This window comes from Calliopsis andreniformis, chromosome 3, assembly GCF_051401765.1.
Source record: "Calliopsis andreniformis isolate RMS-2024a chromosome 3, iyCalAndr_principal, whole genome shotgun sequence".
NCBI lineage: Eukaryota > Metazoa > Arthropoda > Insecta > Hymenoptera > Andrenidae > Calliopsis > Calliopsis andreniformis.
In genome coordinates, this window is record NC_135064.1 from 18317716 (window position 1) to 18334401 (window position 16686).

Consider the following 16686-nt stretch of genomic DNA (forward strand, 5'->3'; position numbering starts at 1 on the left):
TATCGTCTTATTTGCGATCAGCCATCCACTTGGCCTCCACAGTCCGAGATGGGTTGTTTAACTGTTCGGTCTGATCTTGACTCCCTTGCTCCACTTAAGAAAGTAACTTCGTCAGTGACGCGGGGAAGTATTAATGAGACGACGGGTAACGAACACAGACGTTCAAGAGGTATCAAGCTGACATCGTTCCATTAACGATCGCAATGAGACGCTACGTCGTCGTCTTTTGGAAGTTGCTAACCGAGTAAATATTAGATCGTATACAATCTCTGCGCCAACAAGATACCTAGTGGCACGTTACCATAAAATTAACATTCATCAATTATTCATTTTCCCTTTCATACAGTGATGAATGAGGTTAATTAATTAGAAAAGATTACTCTGAGACTCTAAAGATTTTTTCACTAATATACAAGCTACCAAAGACTTACCTATTATTAATTTAATCGCGTACTTTTTTAATTTGTCTACTGACATTTTTTAACAGTTATTTAAAATACTGTTTCGAACATTCGTATTTTCAGCTTTTCTTTGATCGTGATTGAGGGACATCAATTTCGAAACGAATTCAAGCGAGAATGCCGTGCCCTCATGCGATTCGTTAAATCAGGAAAATTGTAAAAAATTATGAGCAAATGATACATATTTACTGACGCCACAGCTGAATTAAATAAATCCAATTAAACGGGCTGCCGCGTCGAAACGATTTATTCCACGTAATCGGAATAATTAAAGGGAATTTTGGATAAGGACGACTGAAAATTGCCGAATGTCCCCATGTGTTTTTTCCTCGTGAATACATTAATATTAAGAGAATCGATGAACCAAATTATTTTGTAGGTTATGTTCTAATTAACTATAAAAACCATAAGTAGGGTGATCTCAGATTACAAGTTCTAAAGAAAAAACATGAAAACTCATGTAATCATTTCAAATTTATGATAACTTTGTTAGAAATTTAATGCATCGGTTTTAAAAGCTCGCTGTCAATGAACTATTGGATACAAAATTTGCAGTATTAGTAATTCACGATTAATAATCAGTGTAACAGACAACAGATTTGTAAGAAGAACTTCTTGCTCGTTAAGCGAAAATTGAACAGGTCTACGTATTGCCAATTAACAGGGAAGACGATGCAATTCACTAATTTCCAAGTTACTAGATCGATTAAATCACTAATTAGGAGTCTCAGTTTCTCTTTTCACTCGGCTTTGTATATTTCTTATATAATCACAGAGGGTAACTAAGCTCCCCCATTAAAATGAAACTAAACGATGACATAAATACACAGAAATAAAAGTTCACTGTTCCCCAAGTACCTCAACGACGAAAGACTTAAAAGAAAACGACGCAGAAATAAACCACACTTAAGAATAGCGACACCCCTAGAAGTTCACAGACCATCCAAAGAAAAAAGTCAGTCAGACGTAACAAGCTCTCAGTTCCGGTTATCCGAGGAACCCATCGCGCCCAGAACGATCAGATTTCAGAGGCAGTATCGATTCGCCTCAATTAGGCTGCTCCTATGAAACTTCCTCTTCGAATGATACTTTCTCGAGAGATTGGCAGGGGTCGACGATGCACGGCGAAGCTGCATAAAATACCTGTTCCCCACGTCCCATGGCGTCCAGGGGGCGATAAAATATCCCCCCGCGTACCCCTCGCGCGGAATTTCATTCGTTTGGAGAAGCTCGCACGTGTTACGCGCGTAATATACCAAAGGGAGCTGTTGTTGCGTCTGACGTTTCGCCCGTGACAGCGTGCGAGCTAGGAGAAGGTCATTCGTGCCTCGGAGGAATTCATATTAGAAGGGCGCGAACAGCCTGGGCTGTCTTGACAAGATGATTGCAGTACAATTTGCGACATTTCAACGAGGAAGGTTATGGCTACGAGCACGAGCATTCGCTCGCCTCTATGCACGAGCGATGTTCGCGGTCCTAGGGTGGGCGGAAAGAAATCTAGCGGGGCGAGAAGAGTCCGAGATACACAGTGAATCGTTTCTCACGAAAGTGAAGCGTGGCGTTCGGATTCTTAATGGGAAAAGGGCATCGTAGGAAATTGCTGTGAACGATTTTTTCTGATAGCACGCTCCAGGTGAATTCAAAATGATTTCGAAGTAAAATGTTTGGGTAATGTGGCGGAATGCGAGGATTCTATTGAACTTTAGGAATAAATTTATCTTTGATACTTTTTATTTTATTGTCGTGGATTATCCGGAGTTTCTGGACACTAAAAACGAAGCCTGATCGAACAATTTATTTCAGTTTATGACTTTTGTCATTAAGAATTTTCATAAGCAGCTGGGACATTAAATTTTATTGGAAAGAATCTTAAAGTTTTTTAATAAATTTGAAACTAGTGAATTTCGACAAAACTGTGCTCAATGGCTGATGATGTTCCTGTAGACATGAATATGCTGCAAATGGTAGGATTTTAGACAAAGGGGAATGTTACTGTATGACTCTACTTGTAGGTCATTGGTCTCGAATGTGCTAAGATAGATATTGCTATGTAATGCAAGTTATTAATTATTAAAAGTACACTTAAAGTGTGCGAGAGATGTGTCTGACTTGGAGACTCATTTTACTGTGGCGTGCATTCCCCAGACATAGTTGCGCCAGTAGAATGAAACCCCAAAGCATACCCATCTCCCAGATACTTCCAGCCAAGCATTTTCACAACTATTTAATAAGTCGAAAATTAAGTCTCTTCATTCTTAATTTTCGTCTTATTTTTTCTTAAAAAGTCACTTTCTAAAATTTCTAACACTTGTTATCAAACACCCACTAGATTTTGCATGGAAAATAAAAATCATATGACAAATTGTTCAAGACCATCCGTTATCGACTCGAAGGCCGTCGACTATCGACAGAGCAATAAGGGACCGAGAACGAGTGAATCTAAATTCGGTCATTTCGTTAAGAAACCGTAATTTTCATTTACTTGTCTAATCCCCATAAGGTTCGATCGACAATCTACATTTTTACGCCTCAATTTCTCGTTACGATATTAAGCAAGGTGTATCGAGTGGAAACCAACACAGCAGAAAATAACAATGGTCGAACATGTGCGCAGGAAATTTGTGGTACACTATTTTCGTTGCAAGTACACACTCTTAACAGATGGCAGGTGCTTTCTACAAAATTAAACATCCCTGGGCGAATCCATTCCACGTTAACAACGACGAGGGAGTTACAAATGGACTGTTATCGATTTCTGCGGCAAATCGTTGCACATCAGCGGAACTCAAGTGCTCTAGACGGATGAAGTGTATTCTTTTGCTTTGGAAATTTGAAATATTACAGAACCTGCGTCATATCTCTTGATGAGAGTTTAATTTTTTAAGGTGCACTCGAGTTGAATGTAGGGTATTCGTTATATGCTCGTCGCCTTCGTCTGTGGCTGCTCAGGTGTTATAAAATGACAGTGAATTGATTACATGTGAATCGATTGCTAAAACGTGTCGCTCGTTACGGACTCCTTGCTCGTGAGGGAACGCTGTTTCAATATAAAATCTTTCCTTCCTTATTTGAAGTAAATGAAAAATTTGCTTTCATGGAAAAGAATTCTGATGGTATTAAATAAACAAAGATTTTTTGAACAAAATCCTCAGATTTTTAATAGTTAAAATAAAAATCTTAAATTTTCAAAGCTTGAACCTTCAAATTTACAAATCTTCCAAATTTTCAAATACCTGTTTAGGATACTTATAATGTTTCAATCTTGAATTTTCAAATGTTCTAAGGCTTTAGAAATTTTCAAATCTTCGAAGCCTGTTTATGTATTTATTTTAATGTCTAGATTCCAATTCCTGTAACTGTATTTGAACCCTGAATGACACAATGCATAAAAAAGACCCAAATGTAGAAATTATTCAAGGTTGGAATACAGTCACTATTAAAACTCGTATCTGTCAGACAAGTTTCGAATTTCCCACAATTCATTTTAATTCGTTCATGATATCAGATATTGGGCAATATTTGCATTTACAAGAATTTGTATCTTGTGATTTCGGTTTGTGTCTCCATTTCGATTTATCGATAGCAACGAGACGAGTTACTGACAAAGAAAGAGAAAACGCGAACGCTCGTAAAAATGTATCAACGTCCCAGCGCGATATTCTTTCTGAAATTCGCATTCGAATGCGAATGCATTGCTTCGTTCCCTGTCGAAGATTGTTGTTTCATTTCTGCAACTCGTTTCGCATTGTTCCAACGACAGTAACAATGTTACTTGTTTCGCGACGAAAGAAAAAGGAGAACACAATAACTACTGTGTATTGCAGTTTGTATCAAAAAGCTTTTTCACGTATTTTTGTTAAATCTGTAGGTATAGAAATATCGATATGTGTGTGTAGGTTTAATTTAGTTTTTATGTGCAAACATTGTTGAGAGGAATACAATGCAGATGTAGTAAACTATAATGTACAGAATATGAAAAAAAAAAATAGATACAATTGAAACAAGAGTTCCCTTCTTTTTTTATTCCTGTGAATATAATGAATTCTACCTTGAATGGCTTAATTAAAGGATAAGACGTTCATTACCATTATATGTTGCATATTTACTAAAATAATGACATAAACTAAAGGATTTGCTACTTTTTCAATTACTATAGAAAAAATTAATTTTTCTTCTAAACGACACTACTATTTCATTTCCCTGATAATGAGATCATTTCCCTAAAATAAGAAATAAGAAACCTTGAATATTGAATGAGGCGTCCTCGTTCTTGAATGAGATAAACCTCCTTTTCTATCTACTTGAAACTTTACAACTCTGTTGGAAGAATTTGATAAAGAATCGTAGAAATTTGTTATAATAACGTTGCCTTTGCTAAGATTGAAAAGAACCATTTGTTGCCTAACATTCACGGGCACTACTTTAAAAAGGTTCTGATTGCATTGTTATATAAATTTTGTATATTTCAAGACGAAACTCCAATCTAAAGGAGCAACAGGCTCGAGTATCAATTTTCCCTGTTTTGCTCCTTTTTTGCAACTATATTTTAACAGTTCAAATCCTTAACAAATCAAATCCTCTAACAGTTCAATTAGTAACAAAACGCTATTCGTATAAAACAAACACAGCGAACATTGTAATTTACAAAATATCATATTTCCCTGTATAACCCATGCTTGCTATAAAATCTTCGTGAATTGACATTTATTTGCAATCCCACTATAAACAATCGAAGAAGAATGTCATATGGCACCATTTTTTAAATTTAGAATTTCTAAAGTATAACGAAACGTGTAGGACGCAGTTTTAAATCACAGCTAACTGCATACTTTTTAACTGGCAGCTGCTCTGTCATTGTGTCAAATGTCGTATTATGTTAAACCTTCTGAAAAACAGACAATTTTACTGCATAAGCTAGCGATAAAAAATTTGGAATTATTTTCTAGTTTAAAAAAAAAGAAATTTACGTTGCTGCACGCACAATTTAAGTAACAGTAAATAATTGCAATAATTTATTGCTTTACACTGATATAAAAAACGTTACATAATTAAATCATTGAAATGATAAAAAAATTTTAAATAATGATAAAAACAAGAATTAGAGATGTTAGAATACTTTTCTTATTAAATGATAATTTAAAAGAAAGTACAAGGCGACTGTCAATAGATCCTGCAAGAATGCTTCAGCTATTTCCCCAATCTAAACAATGTAGCAGCGTCAGCTGTGATATTTAACTCTTTGAAACACACGTCCCACAAGTGTAGCTCGTCATTATAAGGCAAAAACTAACTTGCTGAAATCCTTGTACCCTCTTTACTAAAACGTTTCTCATAAAATACTCCGAAATTAACTACTTGTCAATAGAATCTTTTCTCTTTGCGATTGCCAATACACTATGAATATTTTCATAAATGTCACTACAGATTATCCAAATCCAACACAGTAAATAAACTTCACAAAATTGTAGTATTATTTAAATTCGTATTATACGAAACTATGTAGAAACTAGTATGTGTATAGAAAACACAGAACTAGGTTTCAATAATTAATACATCCACACTATTTTAATTCCAAAACTATCATAGCACATTGATAACTAATTCTGAAAATAATAAGCAGCTATATTAGCTGTAGTATACGAGAAAATCATAACTCCTCACTTTATTCATGTCTGCAAACTATCCCCCAATATATTACATACTAAATATTAAAAATTCCCACGATACCAACTAAAAGTTAAGTAAAACTCGCTGAATCTTTCCCTTCATCAACGCCATGCTACGCACCATCAAATTTTCTCAACTTCTAATCTAACACTCTTACACAGAGGTTACCCCTACTTTTCTATCGTTGTACATCTCACAAGTCAACGAACTTCAAAATAGGATTCGCCTCGATCGCGGTCTCGAACTACCCAAATCGTCTAACTCGATACAGATCGTGTCAGGGTCGGTTAGTATTCCTTGAGGATTTTGGTAAATCTGGGACTCACCGAACGGCGGGGCGAATACGACGAGGCACACGATGCAAAAAAGCCATCGAAGGGTTGCACTGTTGTTGGTACACATGGCGCGCGGTGCACCGTTATCAGTCGTTTTCAAACACCCGTGCCGCGTCGCGCGGCCACTCGCGTGCCTCTGAGAGTCCCTCGTTAGATTTCGAGTTTGAATCTCGGTCCTTCTCTGTCTTCCGCTCTCCTTCCCGCACGCAGCCACCGATACGTCGGTCCAGCGCCTGCCCGCTGACAGCGTCCAATGAATCCTCGTACTAGGAGGCGCCACTGTACAGTTTACTGAATCTGGGAATGCGTGCGCCAGCACCGAAGGTGGATAAGTTTTCGCAGCAATCTCCACGTGCTGAGACACGGACAATCGGTTTTGTTGGAATTAATAGTTGCAAACTGTTAATAGATGGAAGATAATTATAAATATGAATTATGCTGCAAAATTACAGGATTAATTTTAGTTCTGAATATTGTCGATATTTGAGCTGCTGTAGCACATTTAAAAGTTGATTATGAACTTTCTAATTTTAGTCTAGTGATTGACTTGTAGGTGTAGGTAATTTTCAGGATCGCTACAAATGGGAAGGATTAGAATTATCTGATTACAAACGTGCTATAGAATAATTTTGGGGAAAAAGTTCATAAATTCATATTTGAAAATAATTTATTAAGGAACTTAGGCTAATTTGAAAGTTTTAATAATCAGAAAAATAAAAATTTGAGGTTTCTTTTAATTTCGGTCACTATTCAAATATTTCACTGGATAAGTCATTAACTTATCAGGACACCCTGTATTTAATTTCGTGTCGGTATTATAGTTTCAATTCTTACCACTCATAGCGCTGCACGCTTATTTCAAGCGCAGTCGTTAACGTTGGACGTGATACAAAGCTGGTAATGGGACCTTAGAATTTAAAATAAAGCCCCAAAAGTGTGGGACAGTGTGTTTTTTATCGCAATCCTAGACCGATATCATTCATAATTGAACTATAAATATACGTTCAACTATGGTATTGAACACCAACTCAACTAGCTTCTATTTTCAATGCTTAGCAATTACATAATAAATCCCCTTCGTCGATACAAAATCGTAACACTTTATCCCTTCTTGCCTCAGCAACCCCAGCCATCATTCGTCTTCTGCACGACTAGGACGCCGCGACGCCGATCGAACCCGCGGAGGTCGCCGATCCTGCGAGCCCTCAACATAGCAAGCGTGGAAGCGCTCCGATAGTCTATTATCAGCAGTCATGAGCAGCCAATCGGCTGAAATCGTTGTTCGCATCGATCGGCGTAAGTAAACGAAGTCCCGTGGTCGGTGACGTCGCTGACGAAAGGGAAACATGCTTCTGGCGGAAGAGGGAGTCCACCGCCGTCGTTTTCATCCGTGGCGCGACCTAACTTTGGCACAAACGTTTGGTATCGATCAGACGGCTCGGTGCTCTCGGCGACTTCGACGTCGACGTCGACGCAAACTCGACTCGAGGATCCATCGAGGTAGAGGGGCAGTTGTTATCCTCCCTCTCTCGTTGCCGCTCGCTTCCTCCTCCTCCCTTCCACGCCGCTGTCCATCCACCACCTTCTCTCCCACCCTTCTGCTTTTCCTCCCCTTTCACCCTCTCTTTCTTGTTTCACCCTCTCTCCTTCTCTCTCTCTCTCGCATCCTCGCGGGAAGGAGGACGAGAAGCAGGAAAGATGAGCGATCAAGAGGATCTCGACTACTACATCATGTTCCCGTCGTTTCCGCCGTCCCCGAAGGATCCGACGTTGACCACCGGCAGCCAGGATCAGCGGGAGGAGTTCGTCTTCGTCTACAAAGAGGACAAGCGGCCGGTAGTCGTCCTCCTAGGATGGGCCGGCTGTCAGGACAGATACCTGGCCAAGTACAGCGCGATCTACGAAGAGAAAAGGTATTGTAATTTTCTTGGTCGATGATCTAATGGTTACACGAATTTTCTGTGTGCTTTTTACCGCGTGACGAAGAGGTGTTATACGTAGACCTGCAGGAGAGTTTCGATGGATATTCGTAATCGTAATGCATCCAGGATCTTCGGACAGTCCGAGTGGTAGCTGGTTGCGCGTCGATTGTGGCTTCGCGCGTGAGTACAGGTAGACTTGGTGATCGAGGATACCTAAAACGGTGGGCTTGAATGAAGAATATTCGAAGGATTCGTGAGCGAGTAGATTATTTAATCGATAAGGAGAACTGATTCAGGGAGAGTATCTTTCGATGTTGGTTGATGTACCGATGTTTAAGGGATTATTCGTTACGTATACGTTTTTAAACGCGTTCAATAATCTTGAAAAATCAATAACTTTACTTTGAGGACAGCAATAACGATTGTGTACGCGGTGGCTTTGAAAGTATTGAGCTACCGTGAATTTTTTAGTCTGTTTAGTCCTGGTGACTGTTAATCATGTTGTGGGCGTTATATTCATGAGTACTGTTTACTTTTTCAGTTGCATCACGTTGCGATACACAGCGCCGGTAGAATGCCTGTTTTGGAGAAGAGACAAAATGCCTCACATCGGCAAACGACTGATCCAGGTGATCACAGACAAGAGCCTAGATCAGCATCCGATATTTTTCCACGTCTTCAGCAACGGTGGCGCGTTTCTCTATCAGCATGTGAGTCTTGCTATGCAGCAGGCTAACACACCACTACAGGTAAGACTTCCTTAGCTGTTATCTTTAACATTTACCGCTTTAATCGAGGGTTAAATTTCTTGAATCATGTTTTATCACTTTTAATATCCTATTGAAATAACATAGCAGTAAATTAAGCAGAAAATTGTATTAAATTTTGTTTATAAAAAATCAGTTTTTTATTACCAATTCCTTTATTAAAGTGTCTCTCAGACTTCCCACAGAGATCCTAATTATTTGAATTAATTCTGCAAATTAATGTGGTACTTTTTTGAATGAATGTACTTGATAATTCTCAACAGAAAAGTTCTATATTTTATAGTCGATGTAATGAATTGTAACTTTATTTTTCAATGTGTGCTTTAAATTTACAGGTGAAAGGAGTGATATTTGACAGCGCGCCAGGTGAGAGAAGATTGACCGCACTGTTCAAAGCGATCAGCGCGATCATCGGAGGTCATCCACTTACGAATATACCAATGTCCTTCTTCATTACGATCTTCCTCTCCGTACTTTGGTTCCTCGAGGTATGAGTCATTTTGTCAAAGTTATAGTTGTGACTTAGAACCTTGTAGTTGCTTTCGAAATGCTTATTTGAATTTTAAATTTTATAAGACTAATATGTATTCGTTCGTTTAAACGGTTTCCGTAAGACATAATTATGAATTGTATTATTATTCAAATAATCGTGACATAATAATAGGATATGTAATCTCGTATATGTATCGTGAAATGATAAAACATCGAACTTTGCAATTGTAAAAATTATGCAACGTACGTAAATGAGATAAATAATTCTATACCGAACATCTAAGAGAATAATTGTTTAGGAACAATTATATTCGTTCAACTTTACAGTGTCATGCTATGTAATTGTTTGCAGTGAAACTTTCTTTCTTTAAGTTACTAAATAAACAAATTTTGAAGTACTGCAAACGAATATTTTCGTCGTAACAGTATTCCGTTTCTATTGACATTTCATAAAAGTACATTCCGTAATCTTCTTTTCAGCGTGTCCTATTCCCGACGACCAGATGTCGGGACTTAATAAATATTCATATTCATATATTTGATGAAAAATTGAACAGCATATGAATATTAAAATTCCGGTAAATTTAGGTGATTGCCCATGCTTTTGGTCGCGGATATCCGGTTCAGACCAATCCAATTGCTCTGGCGGAGGAATCCTATTCTTGGCCTCAATTGTTTCTCTATTCAAACGCTGATACTTTGATCCCAGCATCGGTAAGTATTTTGCAGAACTACAGTATTTATGGCAATGCAGACTGGCCTCTAATCAGATTTAATTCCAATTCAGTTTTGTATGCGATTAGCTCAGGAACAAAGTCCATCAAATAAACCCAGTCAATATTAAATAATTCAGAAGCATCTGCTGATTGTACTTGCTTTGCTGTGGTAATAGCCAATTAATATACGTATACGTTAATTCGACGATGGTAAAAACCTGGATTAGGCTCTAATTAAATGTACAATTATATAATTGTAAAAACGATTACTTTTCCATATCATCATAACCACGACCCGATTCTACTATATCAATCACTTTTTGCCCTATATTTCCTGAATAAATTTGCAATTGGAACTTCCTCCTTGAGTTCTTCTTCCTTTACTTAATCTTTCTAACGATATATGTATCCTCTTCTCCTCATCTGCGTTGCCATAAATACTATAGCGTAATTTTTTTCTTTCTGAGCAATACCTATTTCCGTTCCAGAATGACGCAAAGCAATTTGCATGTATATCCTCTGTCTGTTTGTAGGACGTCGAAAAATTCGCCAGCCGACGAGCCGAGCGTGGTGTACGGGTACAGCTTGTGCTCTTCACGAATTCCCCGCACGTAAAGCATTATGCCACTTATCGTGACGTCTATGTGAATACGGTTTGTAGCTTCATCCACGAATGTCTAACATCTGAAAACTCGGGGAGCTTGGATTCGTCTCAAGAGCACGGCGAAGAAAATAGCTCGCGAAAATACGACGCTCTGCCGGGCCTCACCAAACGAGTTGTGCTCCCTCACGAAGCCACCAAACAATTAAACTAGACAGAGGAAATATTAACGAGAATTTAGCAACGTGATCGACGAAAGAATCGCGCACAATTTACGTACGTACGTCAGTACGTAAGATGGACTAACTGGAAGGCTGAGAGGATCGGTATCTCAATTGTTTGCTTCCCATTTTCAGACCTAGTCATAGACGAACTTATTGTCAGAAAAGAAATTTCATAGACAGCGTTGAGTCTTGCTTGTTTAAGGTCCTCCTCTTTTTTATACCTACCATGTGATGTAACGAAACGTTAAATGTCTTTAAATATACGCCGTAAAAAATAAATTTGTATTGTGATACAATGAAGCATCCAAGCTGTTTCATAGATTTATATGTTACACTTCATCTTGCATCCACTTTGGATTAGATAAAGCTAGAGGAACGTGTTTATGTATTTTGCTGCATCCTCCCATATTTGTGATTCGATAATGAAATTTAAGTTACTGTAACAAGACTCAACACTGATTTGCTAGTAGTGACGTTTGAAATTTTTAGGAATTCTTGAGAACAACGATCTCGACCTCTCTCTTCTTCTTTTGTCCTCTTGTTCCATGTCCGCTTGATATTTTCTTGGTATCTTCCACTTCGTTTCCTCGTTGTGTGCCCTTAAACGTCGATGTGCCTGAATCTCACAAGTCGATTGTATTCCTTCCGTATGACCGACCAGAAATCTATGCGTCCCACCTGTCCTTCGATCATGTAAAAGATACACGCGAGTATGATTCTGAATTCTGGCAAGCTAACGTTGCCAGACAACGCGATTTCCTCTTTTGGAAATCCGTGATCTCGTGTAGTGAGTTGACGAAGACTCTAGATGCACTTGACAGAAAATTTAACAGAGAAACTTATCGTTAGGGAACTAGATGCTTGCTGATATTGCGATCGAGACGCGCACAAGAAACGTATAATGGTGATTGGAATTTTTAATTACATTACGCGACGTTTCGGCGCAACAAGTTCGCACAAAAAAATCAAGCTGGTCTTGATTTAGCTTTCAATTTAATTGTGGCGTAATTCATATATGGACGAAACAGAGGATCTTTCTTGTATCCCTCCCTATCCAATAATGTTACGTCTATATTATACATAAACATACATATATGAATATATTTTGATCTGTCGATGATTAGTTACGAATAAAGACTGATAAATGTATACGATTTGTTGCTTTTTTATGAGTAAAAGATTGAAGAGCAAACACAATGGAATACAAAGTATTTATAACAAGAATAAGTTTATTTGGGGTGTGAAAACAATATAATTACTTTGTGTAATTTCTTCTTTCAAGTAAAACTATTTAATATCTGACAATAAGTGTCTATTTTATCTAGTAATAATCTTATGATATTTTCTATACAACTAAATTGACAGTGACGTTTGAATTCAAATATACAAAGTTCCAATTAGTCTATGTTAACTTAAATACTATTTTGTGTTTGTAAATTGATTCCTTGGTAGAAAATTGGTACAATTAGAATACATATGTACAATTCTAATGTTATAAAACAAATGCTTTCCATTCTATAAAAGTCTTTTTTAGTCATCATCACTTGAAGAAATTTCTTTGAGATTTCCATAACAGCCAACTTTTTTTCTAATTAAATCTCCCCATAAAACAACAGTTTTACAAGCAGGACATGTACCTTCAATTGGTATAATCATGTTATCTGTACAAAATACATTTGCTAAACAAATTAAATGAGCTACTAAAGAACAACTAGGTTTTATGCAACACACTGACTCCTTTTCTTCCAGGAGTGTACCACATATAGAACAAAATTCAGTTGATTCATATGTTTCCACTTCATTACTAATTCCATTGTTTGAAACTTTTGTAATCTTTTGAGTAATTACTTTTCCATAACATATAGGCATATGAAGTGGAGCTGTTACATGATTAGAATATTCTTTAAACAATTCATGATCTGTCCAACGTACTGTCAGAGGTAAACGACACCATGGACCCACTTTCAACATTTCTGATAAAACTACTAGACAAAATTCAAATATTTTCTGTCGTGGCTTTTTCTCAGGTACATGTTTAAGACGTTTACTGAGATTAGGATGTTGCCAAGCCCATTCAAACTAAAAAAAATATATTTGCTGCATTTCATTCAAAACTATACTCACTTATTATTACTTAATTAGTTATTAGTTAATTATACCCTGAGAGCAGATGTACTATTTGGAAAGCCATGAACAATCAGTACCATAGTCCTGAGAATAACAAGTTTACATTATTTTTATATTACTTTGTAAACAGTAAGGCATCAGAAAACAATATTATTAAAAAAAATTAATAAAAATATAATTACCATGGTCTCATCTTACTTGTTTTCCAAGCTCCTTGATGTTCCTTCCCAGCATTATGTTGCTTAAGTCTTCGTCGAGGATCGACTGTATATCCTATATACGTTCTTCCCTTATATTTCGGATTCACGCAATATAATAAATAAACGCCAAAGAAATGTTGAATTACCTCAGGTTCTTCCATTTTAAAATTTGCTAAATATGCTACGTTCTAATGGATACCGAAAACATTGCTACCAAGTAAATATATTTGGAGCTCATATCATTTAATAATAAATTTATGTATACAATTCATTGTAACAAACTAATTATAGAATATTATATCAACTTAACATCACATATGTATTATAAACCTTAATACATGTTAATGTCCAGTCATAAAAAATAAATTTTTAATAATTATAACTTGACAGCGTTCGTTTCGAAGAACGTAAGTTAGCCTAACCTAATCTGAAACTATACTTAGCCTATGTGTTAGGTTAAGGTTAAGCAAAATCTTCATAAAATGTAACGAAGAAGATTACAGATGATAATGGATGAGACATTGGGCTTGTAACATATTAGCTGTAAACAACATTTTATTTTTTAGATAAGATAACTAGAAATTTGCTTCGAAAAATATCCGTTAAAATGAAGTTTAATATTATATATGGACAAGAATGCACGTGCATTGATCGTGTATCTTTCTGAAAAAAAATTCAAATTGTCTTAATAGTACAGTTATATACAATAAACTGAAATTACAAATTCTAAGGAAAAAAATTGAATCGGTAGAATATGGTCACAAGTTTCTAGCGAGCAAATACATATTTGTAATACGATACTCTACGATAAACAGAAGACGACTAAATTGTTACATGATCGTAATTCAAAAATCGTATTCTTTGAATTGTATTGCTTTTGAAATATACGATAAAATATGTATTACTTGAATTCTAAAGTTCAAAAATCTACATTCATTTTTACAAATAGATATAGCTTGAAATCCATTTTTCTAAATATACTCCATCCGTTTTACTAAAACCAAAATGAATGAAACTGATTACAATGCGAAAACGTTATACGTGAATAAAAGTACGGTTTTCAGCAGCAGCAAAAGCCGTATTGGAATCAATGATATTTCAGCGTGCGTTAAAACGCCAAATCGCCAATTAATAAATCTTATCGAAGTACGCAGGCGCTGTGGCGCTGAAAATCCGTAAGTTCATTCCAAGAGGAAACCGCTCCATATGGTCGTAAGAATCTCACACCGTGCGTAGAGAAAAGATCGCGAGCAGAGATTATGAATAAGAATAAATCGACAACGTTAGTTGGCGATTTCACCGAGTGTTTAATCGAAAGCGCCGCGTGTTTAGTTACAGCGCTGTCGAAATCGGGCTCCGATCTTGATTGGAGTCAGACCAGCGGAAATCTCTACCGCTCCAGGGTCCAGTAAGAATGGCTGCCGTCTTAAGAAGATTCAGAGCCGCGCAGATCACGGTGATCGGCAAAACTAAACTACCGTCACTTGTTACCAGCCGGTAGGCGACTACGATATCCAAAAACCTTGAGGAGCGCTCCTTTTTTTTCATATGTTTCAAAGTATAGACTACGCGAGCTGGCCTAAGCAGCGGCTTTTTAGGGCAATAGCCACATCGTGTGTGTTGTAGATCTTTTGCAAGGTCATCGATCCGACAGGATATCAGTACAGGATGGATAAACAAGACTTTCGTACGAAAAATCGAGCCCACCAAAGAATCTCATTCGCGGATGCTGTCGGACAAAGGAGTTATTTACGCCTTGCACACGCACAACATCCGACCTGACTCCATTGACAAATACTTAGCCAATTAGTGAGTAAATCTGTTGCTGCCTTTTTTATCTTGTTCCTTGGCTTTTTTCATTGTTAGATCATTGCCTTCAGTTACTACGCACGTTTAGAATAACTGTACAAAAATTCCTTCACAAACTCAGTTGGACTGTCAAGAAAATATCAGATTTCATTTGCCACAGAGTTGGCGTGTGTAAAATTGTTTTATGTTAGAAAAATTGTATTAGGACATGTTCGTATTTTGGGATATTACAGTGAAGAGATTGTTAACGTTATAAACTCCAAGAAGTCCGAATTCAAATTGGAATTAGTTGGTTCATGGACTATCGTAGCTGGCGATATTGATCAAGCTTTGCACCTTTGGCAATACTCTGGTAGTTATGATAGCGTTGATCGCACACAACTAGCATTGTCCCAGGACAAGGTAAGTTATGTGACAAAGTTTAGAAATTTATTTGTGCAGAACCTACTAAATGAAATTATCTTAATATATTGAAATTACTTCTAGGAATATCAACAGTTGTTCAAAGAAAATGGCCAATATGTACGATCACGTTACTTGCAGTATTTATTGGCATTTAGCTACTGGCCTGTTCCATCGAAACGAACTGGTTCAAATATATATGAAATACGTAGTTATAGATTACAACCTGGTACAATGATAGAATGGGGCAATAACTGGGCAAAGGCTATTAATTACAGGAGAAATAACAATGAATCTTTTGCTGGTTTCTTCTCACAAATTGGTAGATTGTATAATGTTCATCATCTATGGTGTATGTATAAAATTAATGTTAAACACGTATTTATATTAAAATTGATTAAAAATATTTGTTTTAAAATAATGTTGAACTATGTGCTCTACAAAAAACGTTAAACTTTTTGTTCAGGCTACAAAAATCTCCAAGTACGAATGGAAACTCGTGAGAGTGCATGGAGGTCTCCAGGATGGGATGAATGCGTTGCATATACTGTTCCATTAATAAGAGAGATGCATTCCCGTATATTAAGCCCTACTAGCTTTTCTCCAACACAATAAAATTCTACCCTCATGAATTTAAATGCATTTGTATATTAAAATTTATTCCTTATGTCTATACCACATTATTACTGTAAAAAACATTTGTTACAATACACTACACTATATTTATAATTGTGTAACATAAGCGCTCAATGTAAGAGGAATCGTAGCATTTTGTTGTATCACAGCTACTAAAATGTATTTTAATAAAGTTTTAATTTCTTTGTTAATACAAAGCTTCGTTATATGTTCTCGTAATAAGATCTACTGTTTCATAAAAGAATTTTTATAATGATGTGGATTTTAAATCTTTTAATTTTATATTAACAATTCATTTTTATTCAAGACAATATTTACAAAAGCTGA

General features: G+C 36.6%; 4 protein-coding genes across 7 annotated transcripts in view; 2 read left to right on the top strand and 2 right to left on the bottom strand.

Moving 5' to 3' along the window:
- The window catches only part of LOC143188625 (uncharacterized), a 103974-nt gene extending 97362 nt beyond the window's left edge, over window positions 1-6612 (bottom strand). For all 3 annotated transcript variants that reach the window (XR_013003551.1, XM_076392973.1, XM_076392972.1), the window contains exon 1: window positions 6455-6612. Coding sequence is in view for 2 of the 3 variants with exons in the window: in XM_076392973.1 (XP_076249088.1) it covers window positions 6455-6530 (76 nt within the window). In the remaining variant the exon portion in view is untranslated. The remainder of the gene's footprint in view (window positions 1-6454) is intronic.
- Window positions 6613-7889: 1277 nt separating this feature from the next.
- LOC143188832 (transmembrane protein 53) lies at window positions 7890-12334 on the top strand. The gene is made up of 5 exons (XM_076393300.1): window positions 7890-8376; window positions 8927-9134; window positions 9488-9640; window positions 10233-10358; window positions 10894-12334. The coding sequence occupies exons 1-5, from the start codon at window positions 8162-8164 to the stop codon at window positions 11173-11175; spliced, it is 984 nt and encodes a 327-aa protein (XP_076249415.1). The 5' UTR covers window positions 7890-8161; the 3' UTR covers window positions 11176-12334.
- Window positions 12335-12409: 75 nt separating this feature from the next.
- On the bottom strand, window positions 12410-14156 carry Slx1 (structure-specific endonuclease subunit SLX1). 2 transcript variants are annotated; one of them, XM_076393304.1, is made up of 4 exons: window positions 13659-14153; window positions 13495-13585; window positions 13345-13396; window positions 12410-13264 (listed from the first exon to the last, which is right to left on the bottom strand). In XM_076393304.1, the coding sequence occupies exons 2-4, from the start codon at window positions 13503-13505 to the stop codon at window positions 12716-12718; spliced, it is 612 nt and encodes a 203-aa protein (XP_076249419.1). In that variant the 5' UTR covers window positions 13506-13585; window positions 13659-14153; the 3' UTR covers window positions 12410-12715. The 2 variants fall into 2 exon arrangements, with proteins under 2 accessions (XP_076249419.1, XP_076249417.1); XM_076393302.1 differs by having other exon boundaries at window positions 13495-14156.
- Window positions 14157-14702: 546 nt separating this feature from the next.
- Nipsnap (protein nipsnap) lies at window positions 14703-16361 on the top strand. The gene is made up of 6 exons (XM_076393301.1): window positions 14703-14740; window positions 14845-15009; window positions 15139-15321; window positions 15555-15723; window positions 15808-16075; window positions 16190-16361. The coding sequence occupies exons 2-6, from the start codon at window positions 14927-14929 to the stop codon at window positions 16336-16338; spliced, it is 852 nt and encodes a 283-aa protein (XP_076249416.1). The 5' UTR covers window positions 14703-14740; window positions 14845-14926; the 3' UTR covers window positions 16339-16361.
- The last annotated feature ends 325 nt before the right edge of the window (window positions 16362-16686 follow it).

What these genes read in the sequence shown, in the direction of transcription:
- LOC143188832 (XM_076393300.1), top strand. Translation starts at nt 8,162, where the DNA reads ATGAGCGATCAAGAGGATCTCGACTACTACATCATGTTCCCGTCGTTT. An exon ending in GCGATCTACGAAGAGAAAAG is followed by an intron (nt 8,377 to 8,926) that starts GTATTGTAATTT and finishes TTACTTTTTCAG; the next exon opens with TTGCATCACGTTGCGATACA. An exon ending in CCGTACTTTGGTTCCTCGAG is followed by an intron (nt 9,641 to 10,232) that starts GTATGAGTCATT and finishes CGGTAAATTTAG; the next exon opens with GTGATTGCCCATGCTTTTGG.
- Nipsnap (XM_076393301.1), top strand. Translation starts at nt 14,927, where the DNA reads ATGGCTGCCGTCTTAAGAAGATTCAGAGCCGCGCAGATCACGGTGATC. An exon ending in CCGTCACTTGTTACCAGCCG is followed by an intron (nt 15,010 to 15,138) that starts GTAGGCGACTAC and finishes TGTGTGTTGTAG; the next exon opens with ATCTTTTGCAAGGTCATCGA. An exon ending in TAATGTTCATCATCTATGGT is followed by an intron (nt 16,076 to 16,189) that starts GTATGTATAAAA and finishes CTTTTTGTTCAG; the next exon opens with GCTACAAAAATCTCCAAGTA.
- Slx1 (XM_076393302.1), bottom strand. Translation starts at nt 13,673, where the DNA reads ATGGAAGAACCTGAGGTAATTCAACATTTCTTTGGCGTTTATTTATTA. An exon ending in ACAAGTAAGATGAGACCATG is followed by an intron (nt 13,397 to 13,494) that starts GTAATTATATTT and finishes TGTTATTCTCAG; the next exon opens with GACTATGGTACTGATTGTTC. An exon ending in ATAGTACATCTGCTCTCAGG is followed by an intron (nt 13,265 to 13,344) that starts GTATAATTAACT and finishes TATTTTTTTTAG; the next exon opens with TTTGAATGGGCTTGGCAACA.